This window comes from Hemibagrus wyckioides, linkage group LG10 (assembly GCF_019097595.1).
Source record: "Hemibagrus wyckioides isolate EC202008001 linkage group LG10, SWU_Hwy_1.0, whole genome shotgun sequence".
Taxonomy (NCBI): Eukaryota; Metazoa; Chordata; class Actinopteri; order Siluriformes; family Bagridae; genus Hemibagrus; species Hemibagrus wyckioides.
The window spans coordinates 18,166,754-18,183,102 of record NC_080719.1 but is presented as its reverse complement, the minus strand read 5'-3'; the positions used below and the strand labels follow the sequence as shown (position 1 = coordinate 18,183,102).

General features: G+C 37.0%; 1 protein-coding gene across 1 annotated transcript in view; it reads right to left on the bottom strand.

Annotated features, from left to right (window-relative positions):
* wdr18 (WD repeat domain 18) overlaps positions 1–16,349 on the bottom strand; it is a 78,329-nt gene that overhangs the window by 54,645 nt on the left and 7,335 nt on the right. The window contains exons 2-3 of the mRNA XM_058401666.1: positions 14,156–14,266; positions 11,664–11,797 (exon numbers count right to left, since the gene is read on the bottom strand). Coding sequence (XP_058257649.1) covers positions 11,664–11,797; positions 14,156–14,266 — 245 coding nt within the window. The remainder of the gene's footprint in view (positions 1–11,663; positions 11,798–14,155; positions 14,267–16,349) is intronic.

The window sequence follows — 16,349 nt, the reverse complement described above, 5'->3', positions numbered from 1 at the left end:
AGCTTGTCTTGCCCGAGTCCCTGCTTGCCCTCTGCGTATTAAATAATTTTTTCTGAAGCCATTACCAGACAAGAGCATATGTAATAATCTGTGTTCTCTGTCCAAATCCCCCCAGGTTTACAAGACACTCCAGAGATACCAGCAATCCTCACTCCTCACTGATACAAGAAACTTCTCCAAGAAACTCTGATGTTCATAATCATGCTCAGTTTTTTTTTTTTTTTTATTTCTTGTGATTGTTGAAGCCAAAAATGTTTGGCTTTTTTAAAAATTTGCAAGATATTTTTTTGCTTAAATCTACTTGGACTGATATTCAGTGCATGTGAACTGAAGAAAGCTTTGGCTGAAATGTGTGTTGTGATGTCACACGTTACATGTCTCGCCCCAAATCTGCGGACAATCTACGCTCATTCTGAATCTCTGCGAGCTCCTCTGAATATCGCTGAGCTTGCTCTATTTTGTGTTCATTTCCTATTGAAGAGAAATGATTTATAATCACACTCTCTGGTGTCCCCCAGATGACGCTGTGTTCCTCTCAAAGTTCTTTCTTTTTGTCTCCTCTGGGAGTTTCCCCATGCCACCGTCACCTCATGCAAAAAATGTTATATACGTATATATCTGGATTTTTATAGAGCTGCTTTGTGATAATGTCCATTAATAAAAGTTCTATGCAAAGAAAATTGAACTGAATGAAGATTATTTGGTTATCCTAATACAGAGATAACAATATATTTAGATTTTTTGTTGCTGTAATGATAAAAAAAAAAAAAAAAACACCACCACACAATTCAGCTAGCGGTCACTGAGAAGGTTAAAAAAAAAAGTCACTGAGACTGATCTATGCTCTGCAATCAATAACTAATCATTTCACTCAGGGAAATGTAAGGAGCCGGATCTCCCTGCCTATCAATTATTTTATCTTTTTTGTTTACAAGAGTAAGTTATGCTTTTTAGCTTGCGTGGGTATGAGATCAGCCTGTGATTATAGAGGAGTTAATGATACATGGAATGGAAGCAGGAGCTGACCTTCAATTAAAAGTTCTTAGCTAGAAGGAGGAGCACAGTGAAAATGACTATTTTTTTTTTAGATCCAGAAAGGTTTCAAAAAGGGCTTGAGAACTAAGGCTGAGTTTAATTTGCTGTTTAGATACCTGGTAGTTTCTAGTGTGATTGGTTATCCTCCCAAAAATTGGGGCAATTAAACATGCCCCGCAACCTAAGAAGTAGTTAGCGAGACAAAATAAACACTTAGAGCTCTGCCATTGTGCGTCTATGAGCGGGGTTTAACTTGCTTGATGGTGACTGCAGGTAAAATTAAGTGTCTTGATCTGTAATCAGGCGTGTAATTGCTTGCTTGGAACAAAACCCTGCACTCATACTGGCACGGTCCAGACCATAATGCTGCATGATCACACAGTCGCATGTCAGAGTGCATTTGTTTTTGTCGAGAGACGATTAGACAGCTTCAGATAAAGGATGTAGGACATGATGGCTAGTTTGGTGGAAAAGATCCACAACTGCAAGGTCATAAACAAAACTATAATAATATTCGGCTGCAAAAATTGATGCATTTCATTACAGTAGAGATTTACACACACACACTTACTTTAAAATGTTCATCAAGATGTTTAGAGCTAAACTTTCTACTCAGATTAAATCAAATGCTGAAGAAATGAAAGGGCGATGCTTCACAGATGGATAACAGATGGATGACGACCCAAAACTACCATGAAAGCAACATGAGTTTCTTCAGGCAAAGAAATGCAATGTTTTTAAATGGAGTCACTCACCTGACCTCAACAGAACTGAGCTCGCATTTCACTCACTGAAGACAAAACTAAAGACCGAAAGACCCACAAACAAACAGCTGAAGGCAGTACAATCCTGGCAGAGCAGCTCAAGGGATGAAACTCGGCATTTGGTGATATCTATGAGTTCCAGATTTCAGGCAGTTATTGACTGCAAAGGATTTACATCCAAGTATTACAAATAATCATTATATGTATACATGTTAGTTTATCCTATTACTTTGTGCATGTGGATTATCATGGAGGGACAATGCTTAATGCAATATTTTTGTTAAACCCTTGAATTAAAGCTAAAAGTCTACATAACATCTTAATTGCTTCATTTCAAATCCACTGTGGTGAAGTACAGAGGCAAAAAACTGTCCCAATACTTATGAAACTTGTCAAATCGGTGTGTCTAGGATGTCAGGATTTATTTTTGTTTTAAGATCTTACTATTTAGTTTTCCATACCCTTTTAAATGCTCGCAGAAAATGTCTTGCGAAAGTCTTGGATCACATTTGAATGTTTTTGACTTAAAAGAGGAAAGTAAACAAGTTCCAAGTCATTAGGCATCGAAATAAGACACATTTCCATAAATTAATCACAACATGCATCAAAGGGACACTAACTTTTTTTTTAATCTTGCTAATAAAAAGACCACAGCTGACTTAGATTCAAGTGCCATAATATAAAAGCCATGTTGTTCCAGGCGTTTTAAGGCGTTTGTGAAAATATTGGCACCCTTGGTGTGTTTGTGGTTAAATAGCTTAACAGCAAAGTGTAATCATTTATAGTAAAAAAAAAAAAAAAAAAAAAAAAAAAAAAAAAAAAAAATTAATAATAATAATAATAATTCATTAATTATATAATAATAATAATAATAAGCCCCCTGCGTTTAGTACACATTCCACCAGATTTTACCAAATTAAAAACACGTGGTGCCTTACAATGCCAACTCCTCAATCCAGAATCTCTCTATCATACAGTGTGCATGAAAATTATTTTAATTAAATGTTAGATTTCTATTCCATTAAAAAAAACAAAAACAGCTACGTTTTCCACAAAAGACTGTTCCGTACATTTACCAAGGGTGCCAATAATTTTGGAGCAGACTGTACTGTACTCTCTAGGCAGTGACAGGGTAGGTAAATTACTGTTCATAGTGACATTATTCACAGAAAAGTAAAGTGTGACACGATTTATTATGATAACAATATTATATAGTTGTATTGCTCAGTTCATTAAAATGACCTTCTGTGTTGCTCATTCATTCATCTTCAGGGAGCTTTTTAATCTGGTCAGGGACAAAAAAAGGAGGAATAGACCACCGATGGGACACATTCACATTCAGGGGGCAGTTTAGCATCACAAATCCCCCTAGTAGCATGTTTTTGGGAGAAAACTGGAAATCCCAAAGGAAACCCAGACCAACGCTGTTTAAAACTCCTTACAGAAAATAACCCAATTTTTACAAACTGCTTCGTTTGTGCTGATACTGATGATACAACTTTGCTTGTTTTTGTAATTAAAGCGTTATATAACTGTGCAAGTCAGCGGCAGAGAGAGAAGTTCTAGCGAACCGAATGTGTAATACGGGGGGAGGAAAATAAATAAATAAATCAATCAATCAGGCTATTTTTGTGTGTTAAATAGTTGAATCTTCCCATTTCATCAGGCACAAAAAGCTATGGAAGAAATGTGTTCAGGTATAGTGAATCCTCAGGAGCTTCGCCTTCTGCAGCCTGCGCCTCAGTACTCAAGGTCACGTACAGTCTACTCCGAGATAACCTTCCCTAGCAACATTTCCCTATCTCCTTCTCCTGCATTTACTCAGAATAATTTCATTTACCGAGCTCTTCTTCAAGGTACAGGCTTAAGGCTTAAATCCCCCACAAACAAATTATATTAATTTAGTTAGATTTTCTGGTTGGATTTGAATTGAATATGGTTTCATTCACAGTGAGTGAAAATCGCTTATACTGAGAAATAATTTAAATATATATATTTCGGCGCAAATCGCGTGTTTTATCCCGTTTCTTTTTGCTGAATGGAGATTGTTAAGTAAAATACTTAAGTAAGGTCAAATAAAAATAAAATACTTTAGTAAAAGTTAAAAATAAAATACTATATTTATTTGGAAACTAGAGGTACATGTTTACATTGAGAGATTTCTGCAGTCATATATAAAATATTTTGTTTATTTCTCAAGAGGAACAGTGAATGTGTGTGTGTGTGTGTGTGTGTACAAGGTGCTCATCAATACTAGAGATCCAAGTTAACACATCACATTTAACTAAAGCTTTCATCTATCTCGTTTCAGTCCGAGCTCAAGATCCAGTGACAGCAGAAAGAGCAACAGAGGGAAGCAGGAGGGGGTAAAAAAAAAAGAAAAAAAAAGGAACATATGCCAAAGAAAAACAAACAAAAATCAAGGGAGCAAAAGAACATACTTGAGAGGCAGGGAGAGCGAAAGAGAGAGATGGAGGAAAACAGACGAACAGACAGCGGGACAGATGAAACGAGAAAGATTTCTGAGCCCACTTCTGTCAACCCGGCCTCAACCGGCAGAACCTCTGGCAAAGCCGAACCTGTCTGTTGAAACAGCTGTCACCAACATCAACCCAGGGCCTGGCATGGGAACCTGAGCAGCACAGCAAACTGTTAATCCCCAGAATTCCACAGACACTCATTATCTCCAGGTTGACAGCATGTTGGGGACATTTTCCCTCCTGAGGTAAGAGCTGTTACACATGGAGGGTGTTTTGGCGAATACGAAGGCGACATCATGTGTGTTATCAGCGTACGCAATCCCATAATTCTGCTCACCAGCCAAGAATCAAACTGTTCTGCCTACCGAGGAATACATTTACAAATCAATTTCGTTTATAGAAATCATTTCGGATGAACTTTGTTGCATCAGTGAACCAATAACAGGAAAGCATGCACCTGGGCACAGTTCTCAATCGTCCAAGACATCAGACCAGACTACTGGACACCAACAACAATGCCATGGTCACTGCCTTGACCTGTATCTGCATGGCGTTTTCCTACAGTTAAAAAGAAAGCTAATTTATGTGAACAGTGTGTATGTCTCATGTCCTATTTGACTGCTATGTTGGACTGCTGATCAGAAGGTTCGAATCCCAGGTCCACCAAACTGCCACTTCTGAGCCCCTGAGCAAGGCTCTTCACCCTCAACTGCTCAGTTGTATAACAAAAATGAGACAAAAATGTCATTTGCTCTGGATAAGGGAGTCTGCCAAATTCTGGAAATGATGACAAAACAGCGTAATTTTATCACGCAGTCTGTTGTGATTTGTGTATTGTTCGTTGCACAAACATATAGAAACAAAAGCCTCGTATCATAAAAAAAAATGCCATAAAAATTAGCCTGGAATTCAATTCTAACACAAAACTTTTATTAGTTTATAAGACCTTAAAATTAGCATTATGTGCTGCTAAAGCTGCGATTAGAAACATTAACATTGGTCTATTTAATTAACAAAAGAAATGTGCTATAGCGTAAGAGCACACAAGCTGCTATCCAGATTAAAAAGCAATACAGTGAAGATGTATTCAGGAGTAGCAGAGCTGTCAGCGTTGCACCACATGATGCACTTTTTATTAAGGAACACGAAGCGGATTTCGAGGCAAAGGAACTTGTCAAGACATACACAGTCTTCGGTTTAGACTAAATTCAGAAAAAAAAAGATTCAGCATCATTTCAACCCCATTAAAACTAATCTTAATAGTTCTGATTACATAAAACATTCTCGTTGCGATGTGGTTGCAAGGTTTCTTTCTGATTACTCTTCCATGCAGATCACCAGCGCTAAGGTTTCCAGTTTCTTCCCTTGACTTCCAATTTTGCTCTTAAATGCCATTTCTAGAGCATATTTCAGACCCACACATACCTGTTCATAGCCTTCCTCTGAAGCCTTCCGTTTGAAGCCATCAATTAGCTTTATTTTCAGGTCATGTTAATTAAGCATTAGCAAAAGGTCAGAAGGGTCAGAAAGCTGTTATTCTAAATACCTGCTTAACGACCCCTAATGATTCAATTAAAGCCTAATGACTTAATTAAGTTCTGATGCTTTACAAGGAGAAGGCAGGGCAAGCTTCTGCACATGCTCAATTACTTTGTTTTTTTCTATTTTATAGCATGTATCAGATATAAATCAATTGCGCATCTCAGTTCTTAGCTTTAGCTTTTTTAAGAAGCCACATTCACTAAATTGGTGTTTATTTTCTCACAGAAAAGCATAATATAGCAATTTGAAACTTGTCATATTTCCCAGCTATTTAAATTACTGATGCCGCATAAATATTTCAGTGAACGTAGACAATCACAATTTGATCAGTTTCACAAATTGTCCTGGACCTGAAGCCATTTGAGCCAAGAAAGCATGAAAGCTGATCTCGCACCCAGGTGTGAATCAGAGTAAAAAATAAAAAAAAAGAAAGAAAAATCTCCGCTCCACCTGAAAACAGCGATCTGGGGTTTGATACGAGTGAATCTGGCTGTGGACTGCACCATGTGTGAATCAATCCTGGGTACCGCCTCAAGAGAGTAAGTGTGAAAATGGCCTTTGTATCTTTGTGGGGGGGAAAGGAGAAGGAGCATGACTAAGCCTGAAACGTGATCAGAACTTCAAACGTGTCCAAGAGGATATTGATTCTAATGTCTGTATCAATACTCAAAAGGTCAGTTATTATCAATGTGACAAACTCTCAGATTAGCAGCAAAGACCTTTATTCATCAAAGCCGCATATAAACAAAGGCAGTATGACATGAGCTCAGTGAAACACTTACTGACGGAATCCATCTCTGATTCATGAACCTGTCAGATGCTTTCATCTCATTTACATGAAACACTATACAAACTTATGAAGGTGTTGCATCAGTGAACCAATAAGAGGAAAGCATGCAGCGGGGCACAGTTCTCAATCGTCCAAGACATCAGACCAGACTTTTGGATACCAACAACAATGCCATGGTCAATGCCTTGACCTGTATCTGCATGACTTTTGTGGTACAGTTTTGTTTTTAAATCCCTACAGTCTCTCTTGAGTTAAAAAAGAAAGCTACTTTGGTCCACCAAACTGCCACTTGAGCCCCTGAGCAAGGCTGCTGACCCTTAGTTGCTCAGTTGTATATCAAAAATGAGATAAAATGTCATTTGCTCTGGATAATGGAGTCTGCAAACTACAGAAATGCACAAACATATAGAAACAAAAGCCTTGTATCATGAAAAAATACCATAAAAATTTTAAAAATTGTATGATTTTCAACATAAATGATTGTTAATTTCCTTTTAAATTTGGAGTACCATTTTTAATATACCTTAGTTGTTAAAACAAATTGATTTCATTTATTAATTCATTTCAGACTGCTTCAGAGTACACAAGAGAAATACATATAAATTAAATATGCTATTATATACAAAATGTACAAAAATGTTTTATAATAATAATAATAATAATAATAATAATAATAATAATAATATGAATAATATGAATAATATGAATAATCTAATATTAAATTATAATAATAAATTTAACTGAAAACATCAGTGTTACTTTTAACTGATGCAATTTGCAGCAAAACCCAAAAGTCGGAGTTTGCGAACTGTACGAATGTGGCTGCATTTTCATGCTGTGATTTTAAAGAGTTTGACATCTTTGGGAACTTTCGAAGCGATGCACGAGGCAGTTTTCAGACATGTCTGAGGCATTTCAGGACATTTCTCAGAAAACTCAAAAAAGCAAAAAAAAGAAGAAGAAAATTCCCAACAGCATGGAATTTGTTCAGATTTATATTGTTTAAAGTGCCGTGCTGATGCACAATGTTTGTTTTGTTTACCGATTTTTATAATTTGATTATTTTAGTCTTGTATTAAAAGTAAAAACGGCTCGTCTGTGATATTGTAATACACTTTACAGAACTATTGATGCTGTAAATAATCTGCTTTTGTTTGTCACATGTTTGTGGCTGTGAATTAGGAATTTTGATTTTGTTGCTGTTTTCTGTTGGTATTTACTTTATTTGCTTTTTTCCCCCATTTAATAATAATAATATATAATAATAATAATAATAATAATAATAATAATAATAATAATAATAATAATAATAATAATAAAAATAAATGCTTAAATATAAATAAATAAATTTGTTGTGAAACAAACATTCTTATAACTTTCTTATAATTATAATTCTTCTTATTATAATAACAATTATATAATTATTATTATTGAACCTTTGAACAAACATTAGTTTGAATACATGTGAAAAATATGTTTTTAGCAATTTCAAAAATTGAGCGAAAAATTGACCAGAAAAAAAATGTAAATATTATAAAATTACATTTACAAACAAGATAAAGAAAAAAATCTTAACTGAATAGAGCCAACATAAATGAATGAAACTGAATTAAAGTTTGAGTTAAAGAAAAATAGGTTTATTATTCAATGCAAATACTTACCTCATGGTATTTATTTATTTATTTTCGGAAAATCCAGCCAGGTTTTTTTTTACAATGTAGAAATTTAATTGAACCATCTAAAAGATCTAATAAGAAGTTTATACAGATCCAGATCTGAGAATTCTAATTCATATTTTTCAATTATATTTATAATTTATAACACACCTCAATTTTTTCTTGCAGGCACAATTATGATTTTCAGCTTCGTTATGTTAACATTACTCTTGCTTCGTTGCTGTAGTCATTACAAACATTTTTTTATTTATTTAACAGCACATTAATTTCTCTCAGGTTGCATGAATGCTACAATCAAATCTACATTCTTTTGCCAAAGTGTGAATCAGATCAGTGGGACACGCTGGTTTTGGTGGAACAGACCACCGGATTTGCGATGCAGCTCCGAGCCTTCACGGGCGAGAGGGTAATAATTCAGTGGCAGCGGTCTTTGTGCTTTAAATTCTCCTCATACTCCTCCATTGCCTAATTCTTCATGCTACATTGCACTCAACATTGTCACTTAACAGGAAAGGACACGGACATCGGGAAAGCCGAGAGGATGCGTTCAGAATTCTGGGAGAATCGAGTGGCTGAGATCAGAAAACAAAATGACGAAACGAAATAAAGCTTCTTTAATCTTGTGCAATAATAAAATAGTTCGGTTGTGTTTTAAATAAATAAATAAATAAATTTTAAAAAAACAGCATGTTTTTCATGGTCAGTACTGAATGCTCGATTGGATGCATTGTTGAAGAAATAATTTACAGCAGAGGTGAAACAGAGGGTAGTGCTGAAGGCTCAGAAAACATTGTTTGAAATTTTAACGCAAGAGACTTCTTGAGACATTTGAGGTACTTCACTTCTGGGAACTGGCTTCAGAGAGGCTATTGAGTGGTTAGTTACAGAGGAAAAAAAAAAAAATACAACCGACCCTAAAAAGACACCAAAAGAAAAATAATGAATGATTTATTTTCCACATGGAAGAGCTGAGCACTTTCGGTCTTCCTGCGTACGTCACTCCACGACCTCCGTCCTGAAGAGACGGCGAAGCGTATCGTCACAGGCTTAAAAAGATGTTTTTTCAGCTTTCGTTATAAGTGAACACCATGAAATACGGCTAGGTTTTCCTTCTACAGCTTTTCAGTATGTGGAAACTCCTGCTTGACTTGCTTCCAAGCTTCCATTAGAGCTGAGCACTATGATTTCTCGTATGAGTCATCTCCTGAACCGAACCGCTGGCATTCATCAAAAATAAGAGCAGATCCTCGTTGGTCCAGGAAGACATGCCATGAAACTTCATGATAATGCTGGGGTGAATAATGAGCAGTGTTTATTAGAAACCAGAGTGATGCCACTGCTAGAAAGGAACTAGGACCTAGACTTGGGTTCAGGTAGTGCAGATAACGAACATGGCGGGATATAACTAAGCAAACTATCTCACCGTACATTTACACAATTTATCTGATAAAAAGGCATGGGACTTGGAGGCGTGCTAGCTAATACGTTCCTGATGTCTCCACCCTGAGGCTCTGTTCCTCTCACAGCTCCACTACTGGTCTTAGCACTTGCATTATTAAACCAGTGTGTGCCTGGTGTCCAGTCATCCAGACCATTATTCTGTACCTCACCCATCCGAACACACAGCTGCTCACATCAAGTCCTTAATGCAGGGAACGAATGCGATCCAGTCTGATCGCTGTGGTCTTTGGATGAAGCGTCTGGTGGTCCAAAGTCATTTCCGCTTCTATAATCATGGACTCAACTGGGAGACACGAGAGCAAAACACTCTTCCCTATCAATCAGAACAACACTAACCAATCACAGGCATCTGTGAGTTTAGGTATGAGGAAGAGGGCAGATAGCACTGTCCTCCAACTGACCGGATTTCACGTGTCTCTGAGGACCCACGTGTTCACCCTCACCTGATTGGTCACTTGTCAATTCCCACCAAAGGGGGAGGGAAAAATGACAGATGGTTTTTTTCACCTCCTTGTAAAATGTAGTGTTAAATGTGTATCTTTTAATAAATCACTTGTTTTAAACATACAAATGAAGACAAGATTCATCGAACAGTTTTTTGTGTGTGTGTGTGCGTTCCAGCAACCTAAATATCGTGCTGCCTGTAGTGTTTATATCATCATAAATTCTATGTGAATTGTAACGTGATATGTTTATCGTTTCTAGTGCTCGACTCAACTGAATCTGCAGATTCAATCTTCATGAAACATCTAGAGAAAAGCTGAGGAGCACTTGAGTGTAAATGCAAAACCACTCCAGCCCTCCCTGACCATATATATATATATACACACTTACATTCATATATCTGTTCAATTCATATACACCTGTGATTCCTTCTGCCATGAAAACACTTTACTTTTGTTCAATTCTGTATGTCTTATTAGGCATCATGACTACAATTTCTGTAGCTTGACTTCACTAGTCGCTGCTTCCGTTATCTTCCTACAAATATCTTAAATTTGCTTCTACTCCTTTCTTTTATTTCTGAAGCGTCGGAATCCCATCAGCTCCTCCAACAACCCCACGGGATTGTATAATGCCTTGTTTATACGTTGCTTTGGATAAAAGCTAAAATAAACACAGATGTAAATCTCACCCTGTTCTGTCCTACATTCATTTCCCACCAAACAGACGAGGAATTCTAATATTTTTGGGAATAATGTTCTGCACTATTTACTATTTTTTTTTGTTTTTTTTTTCTTGAAAGTGTTTTTATTTCTCTCAGTGCTCATGGTTACGGTGTAAAAGACATACATTGCCATCTATGGGCATGATGAGAGAGTTGCACTGAGTCAGAAACAAGATGAACGCTTTCCTGGAATGTTCGAGTCAGAATACGAGCAAATAGTTGAGCAGTATTCAAAATGTTGAGAGGAAAAATCTTCCGAGGTCGGTAGAGTGTTATTACAGCACAGGACGTGACCTTGTCTTAAATGCATCATGTATAAAGTGTGTTATATGTAGAATAAATAACAACAGTATTATCATACTGCGTATTAAACAATTTCACTTCCTCTTCTATTTGGTAAGCTTGTGTTCTGAAATCTGGCTCAATCTTATGTTTTGGCCGAATTTTATACAAATTTCTAATAAATGAATCTCCTTCTCGGCACATAAGTTATTACATATTGGACCCAAACAAGTTATCAGTCTAAACAAACTGCTAAAATGAGTCTTAGATCATTGCAATAAAAGAAAAAATTAAGAACCTAAAGGTATTATCTTGATAATTCCACAAAACATTGTTAAAAAGTTCATTCCACACTCAAGATAAACTAAAAGCTGAGTGAACTCCTTTAGAGGAAATAGGGGTTGGTTTGCACTACAACTGAACATTGGCATCGAGAACAAGGAAAATGAATAAATCATCAAGTACCTGGCAAGATTCCACACAAGTGCCAGATTGTCCTTTCCTCCTGACACAAAATGGCTGCCGTCATCAGTGAAACGCAGGCAGCTCAAGTCCTGGTAGTGGCGATTCAAAATAACCAGGAGGTTTCCTGTTGAGACCTACGATAAACAGAAAGTGGATGATCTGAAAGGTGAGCAAATCTGTTCAGAGATGAAAATATAACGCTTGTTCGACAGCAAGCGAGACCAGAGAACCAAACCTTGCTTTGTTATTAAGATCAAATGGTGGCATTAATACACCCGCCACTTTTATTATGCAGCAGGTCTGATTACTTCACACGTTTTGGACCCTTAGCAATTTCAAATTCAATAATAATTTTTGCTTATCAACTCAGCATCTGATTACTAGAAACACAAATCACTTATGTATGCACTCAACAAAAGAAGCCTTCATTTACGCATCAGGTGCTGGATAAAAACTCTTCAATGAAAATGTATTCCTTTTGACATGTTAGGACGCTCTGATCCCAGATCTCTAACAAGCGTGGATATGCAAAAGGAAATTTGACTGTACTGTAAATGTTTATGTGATAAATAAAGTCTTCTTTGTTCTTTTTGGACTGCGCATTCTTGGCTCGCACGGAGTGAAACCGAAGACATAAAAGAATAAGGCTGTGTTCTACAGACTTTCTACACTGCGGAAATTTAAGCAATTATATCATGTATAGTTCGGTCCAGCATTCACTCCAATTTGTTTGCTTTTTTATTCAAAATTTGTCAATGCAAATGAAGAAATTTTGGTGCTATTTTTCCAGAAATCTACTTAAACTGGAGATGCTGCAGCCACAGGATCCTACTAGTGAAGACGCACATGTAATGACTTCCTGTGAGAGCTGTACTCATGTTCAACGCTCATGAATTGAATGTGTGTTGCGATGACAACAGACGAGACAAATCTTCCGAAAATCTGTGGCCCTTTAGATAAATGCCAAGCCCCTCCAGAGATCATAGAGTTTGCTTGATTTTGTGTTCATTTCTGTAATTACAAAATTGCCCGATCCTGAAGGTTTACATAAAATGAAGTTTTATTTAAAGATGATTTATTTGTTTATACTAAATGTAATTTAAACTAGTCTGAATGAGCGAAAGCGATCAGTTCGAGCAGTAATAACGCGACCTAATTACATCATGGAATCTTGCGAAGACGTTGGCATGGACGCAAAGAAATGACTTTAGTATGAAAATGAACCTAATGAAAGCAGCGTGGTTTAATATCACAGCGAGAAACAGCACCGTCTCTAAATGCCAGGGTCTGGGATGAGAGTGAAGACTTTATACACTTTTATTCAAGGCTTTGAAAAACGCATGATCAAGTGTTCTGTAAACGAAAACAAACTGAATTAATGTAACTCGATTCAATCACGTGGAACAGAAACACTCGATGAGATTCACGTTTGAGTCGATTCGGTGAGCTTTTTCCCAGTGCACTAGGCTTGTATGATACTGTTGCTCCCTGCTTGCAGTTTACAATAAAAAAAAAACTATATATGTAACCATCAAAAATTTGAACATAAAAACTCATCAAGCATTTCCACCATTTCAGGTGTAAGGAGAGTACAGAAGGCTGTAATAATAGCTGTGTAGAGTCAGGAACTGCTTGAGGCCAGTGGCAATTTTTAAGTAATGTATAATCAACAGGAAAAAAATCATCATCAAGTCATGATCAGCCCCAGAACTTAAAGAACACCTCGTTTATCAAGTACATCAGCTATGACAATTTCTCAAAATATATAATATACAGTGGAACCTCAGCATAGGAATCCAATTCGTTCTGGAGGTGAGAATTTGTATTTCAAAACAATATTTTCCCATAGGAAATAATGTAAATGCAGATAATCTGTTCCAGTCATCCAAAAATATTCCCAATATGAAACGTATTAAAAAAATCTTACAAAAAACCTGACCCAAGCCAAGCATACCATGTCAAGGGTCCTCACAGGAAGTTGTGCCACCAAGCTTGGGCTAAGAATAGAACAGATCACCCACGGCACCAATCGGTCAACAGAAAAAAAATCACATAGCTTTCAAATGCATGTTGAATGGCATCATGGGTTTGACTTTCAAAACAGGTTTCGCTGACCACAAAATTCATAAGATTCACAAACTCGCTGTGGTTGGCTTTACTTGGCTTTCCACTGATGCAAACAAATTTTGAATGCCTTCAAAACTTAGCCGTCGCTTGGTTCAGTTTGTTCGTTTATATGCCGATGCAAAATTTCTATTCTTAAGGCGAAAATTCATATGGGAGGGCATTCGCATGCCAAGGTTCCACTGTAATATAATATAATAAATAAACAAAAAATAACAGGTATGTAGTGGCAGGTGATGCATGCAGTTGAGCTGGAGTTGCCCTTTCAAGTAAGTAGGAATTTCAGAAGTCAAGAAAAACAAGATAGTTATTTTCTACTTTGTTTTAAAAGGGAAAAAAAACGCAGGGACTGGATTTTGGTTGCTCACCTCCCATAGATATATGGCCTCAGCAATGCCCGCCAGCACATAGAGGCCATCAGGGGAGGCTGTTAGGCAGGTTACAATCCCAGGACACACAATTTTCTGCTGCAGTTGGTCCTGAGAGCAAGAAGTAGAAGAGAGCACAGGAGTAATGATAGACAATGAGGTAAAAAGACTCAAGATTTGAGACAAGGCAATAAAGACGCTTTATGTACAGAAACGAATCACACAAAGGCATTTTCACACCTGAATTAAGCACACTTTAATCATCTAGATCTCTGTATTTTAAACATGTAGTCACTCCACATACCGACGCAAATGAACAAAAGGCAGAGAAGCGCAACTAATTATTTAAATTAGTTTTTAATAAATGTATACATATGAGCTGGGTTCCACCTGCGAAGAACTTAGATACCCTTCTCGCTTAGGGAGCATGTGGGCTAAATCAAGGCAAGTCATCACAAAATCATCCGAAAAATGTCTGTGGCTGCAACTGATCTTCTTCCAGCTCAGCAATCTTCAGTAGCAGAGTAGAGATTCTCTATCAAAGTTGCTTTCTCTTGGCAAAAGTCAGGGATTTTCCACCTAACAGATCAAGTATCCAAAATGCGTAATGCTTCGAGCTGATTTTTATTCATTTACACACAGAGATTGTATTGTACTTGCATGCTGTAAATATTTTCATATTTACTAACAGGAACTGAATCACAAAAAACAAGATTTTATTATTGTCACAGATACATTACTGCACTGAAATTCTTTTTCGTTCCCAACTTTGGAGGTTGGGGTCAGAGCACAGGGTCAGCCACGATGCAGCGCTCCTGGGGCAGAGAGGGTTAAAGGCCTTACACAGAGGCCCAATGATGGCAAAGTGGTGGTGGGAGTGGGGCTTAAACCTCGATCCTTTGGTCAACAACTAAACCACATGACCTAACACTGATTCGTAATCATTAAAACAGAGTCTATGATAGTGATGTAAAATGTATTGTACATATAGAGGGGAGCACAGGGGGTGGTTAATGTGACTGGTCACCCTGGTCAACCCTAGCAACCACTAAACCCAGCCCCCTCCACCCACCATTCCAGGTACCGCAAAAACAAAAAGTCCCATTTCACACATTTAGTTAATTAATGGCAGTTAAGTGACAACCTTTTTGCCTATTTGCACTTCTGGAAGATGCTAAACGGTACTTCGTACTATCTGTCTGTCTGTCTCCGTCTCCGTCCGTCCGTCCGTCCGTCCATCTAATCAGAAGCTAATGCATTAAATGAAAGGACAGGTGACTAAAAGGATTGGAGGCTGGCTAAAAGGATGGAGGATGCATGGAACATGGATTCTCAGGAAGAGAATTTTATTTTAACTCATTATTTTTAGTTTAGTTTCGGGTTCACATTTGCACAAAAAAAAAAAAAGAAAGAAGTCTCATTATGATGACCTTCATTGGCAGCACACCCAAACCCAAATACTTAAACGAGCATGATGAAGGAAAAGAGTAACAGATGAATGGAAAAATCCAGGGTGTGTCCTGCATGGCAAATCTGCAGCAGTGAGAAATTCATTGAGATTTCAGAGCAGTGTTTATACCTAAAGAAAAAAAAAAAACATAAAATTCATTGCTATATTTTTGAAACGTTGCTAATGTTTTACAATGCAGTTAGAATAAACTTTATTTCATAACTTTATTTAAATTATCCAGGCTGGTTTAATGAAGAAAAATATAAGCGTCCTCTTACTGATGAGCAAAAACCCTGCAGCAAAAATCTCTCCGAATCCGTTTAGTTTAATTTAGTAGAACTCTCTTTAAATCGTTGATTATACTGGCTTCTTTTAACTTCATATAGCACTGATAATGCTTCAAAAGCAAGAAAACTTTAAGCTAATATTTATTCTTAATTCTTTATCTGCTTTGCTTTTTCAAGAATTTGTATGAGCTCCTTTGCTGAGCCTCAGCAGGCCACTCGAGCTCGGGTGAATTTTCAGTCATGATAAAGTACTGGCATATTTTATTTGGGTTTAGATGCAGAGGATCATTGTTGGACACAGAAGAGATGAGACACCTTACTGTGCATAGCACCAAAGGGGGTAATATATATATTATTTATAGATATATTATGAGCAATGAGAGGTGAAGTGAAGTGGTGAAGTGAATAACACTGATTATCTCATCATCATGGCACCTATTAGTGGGTGGGATATATT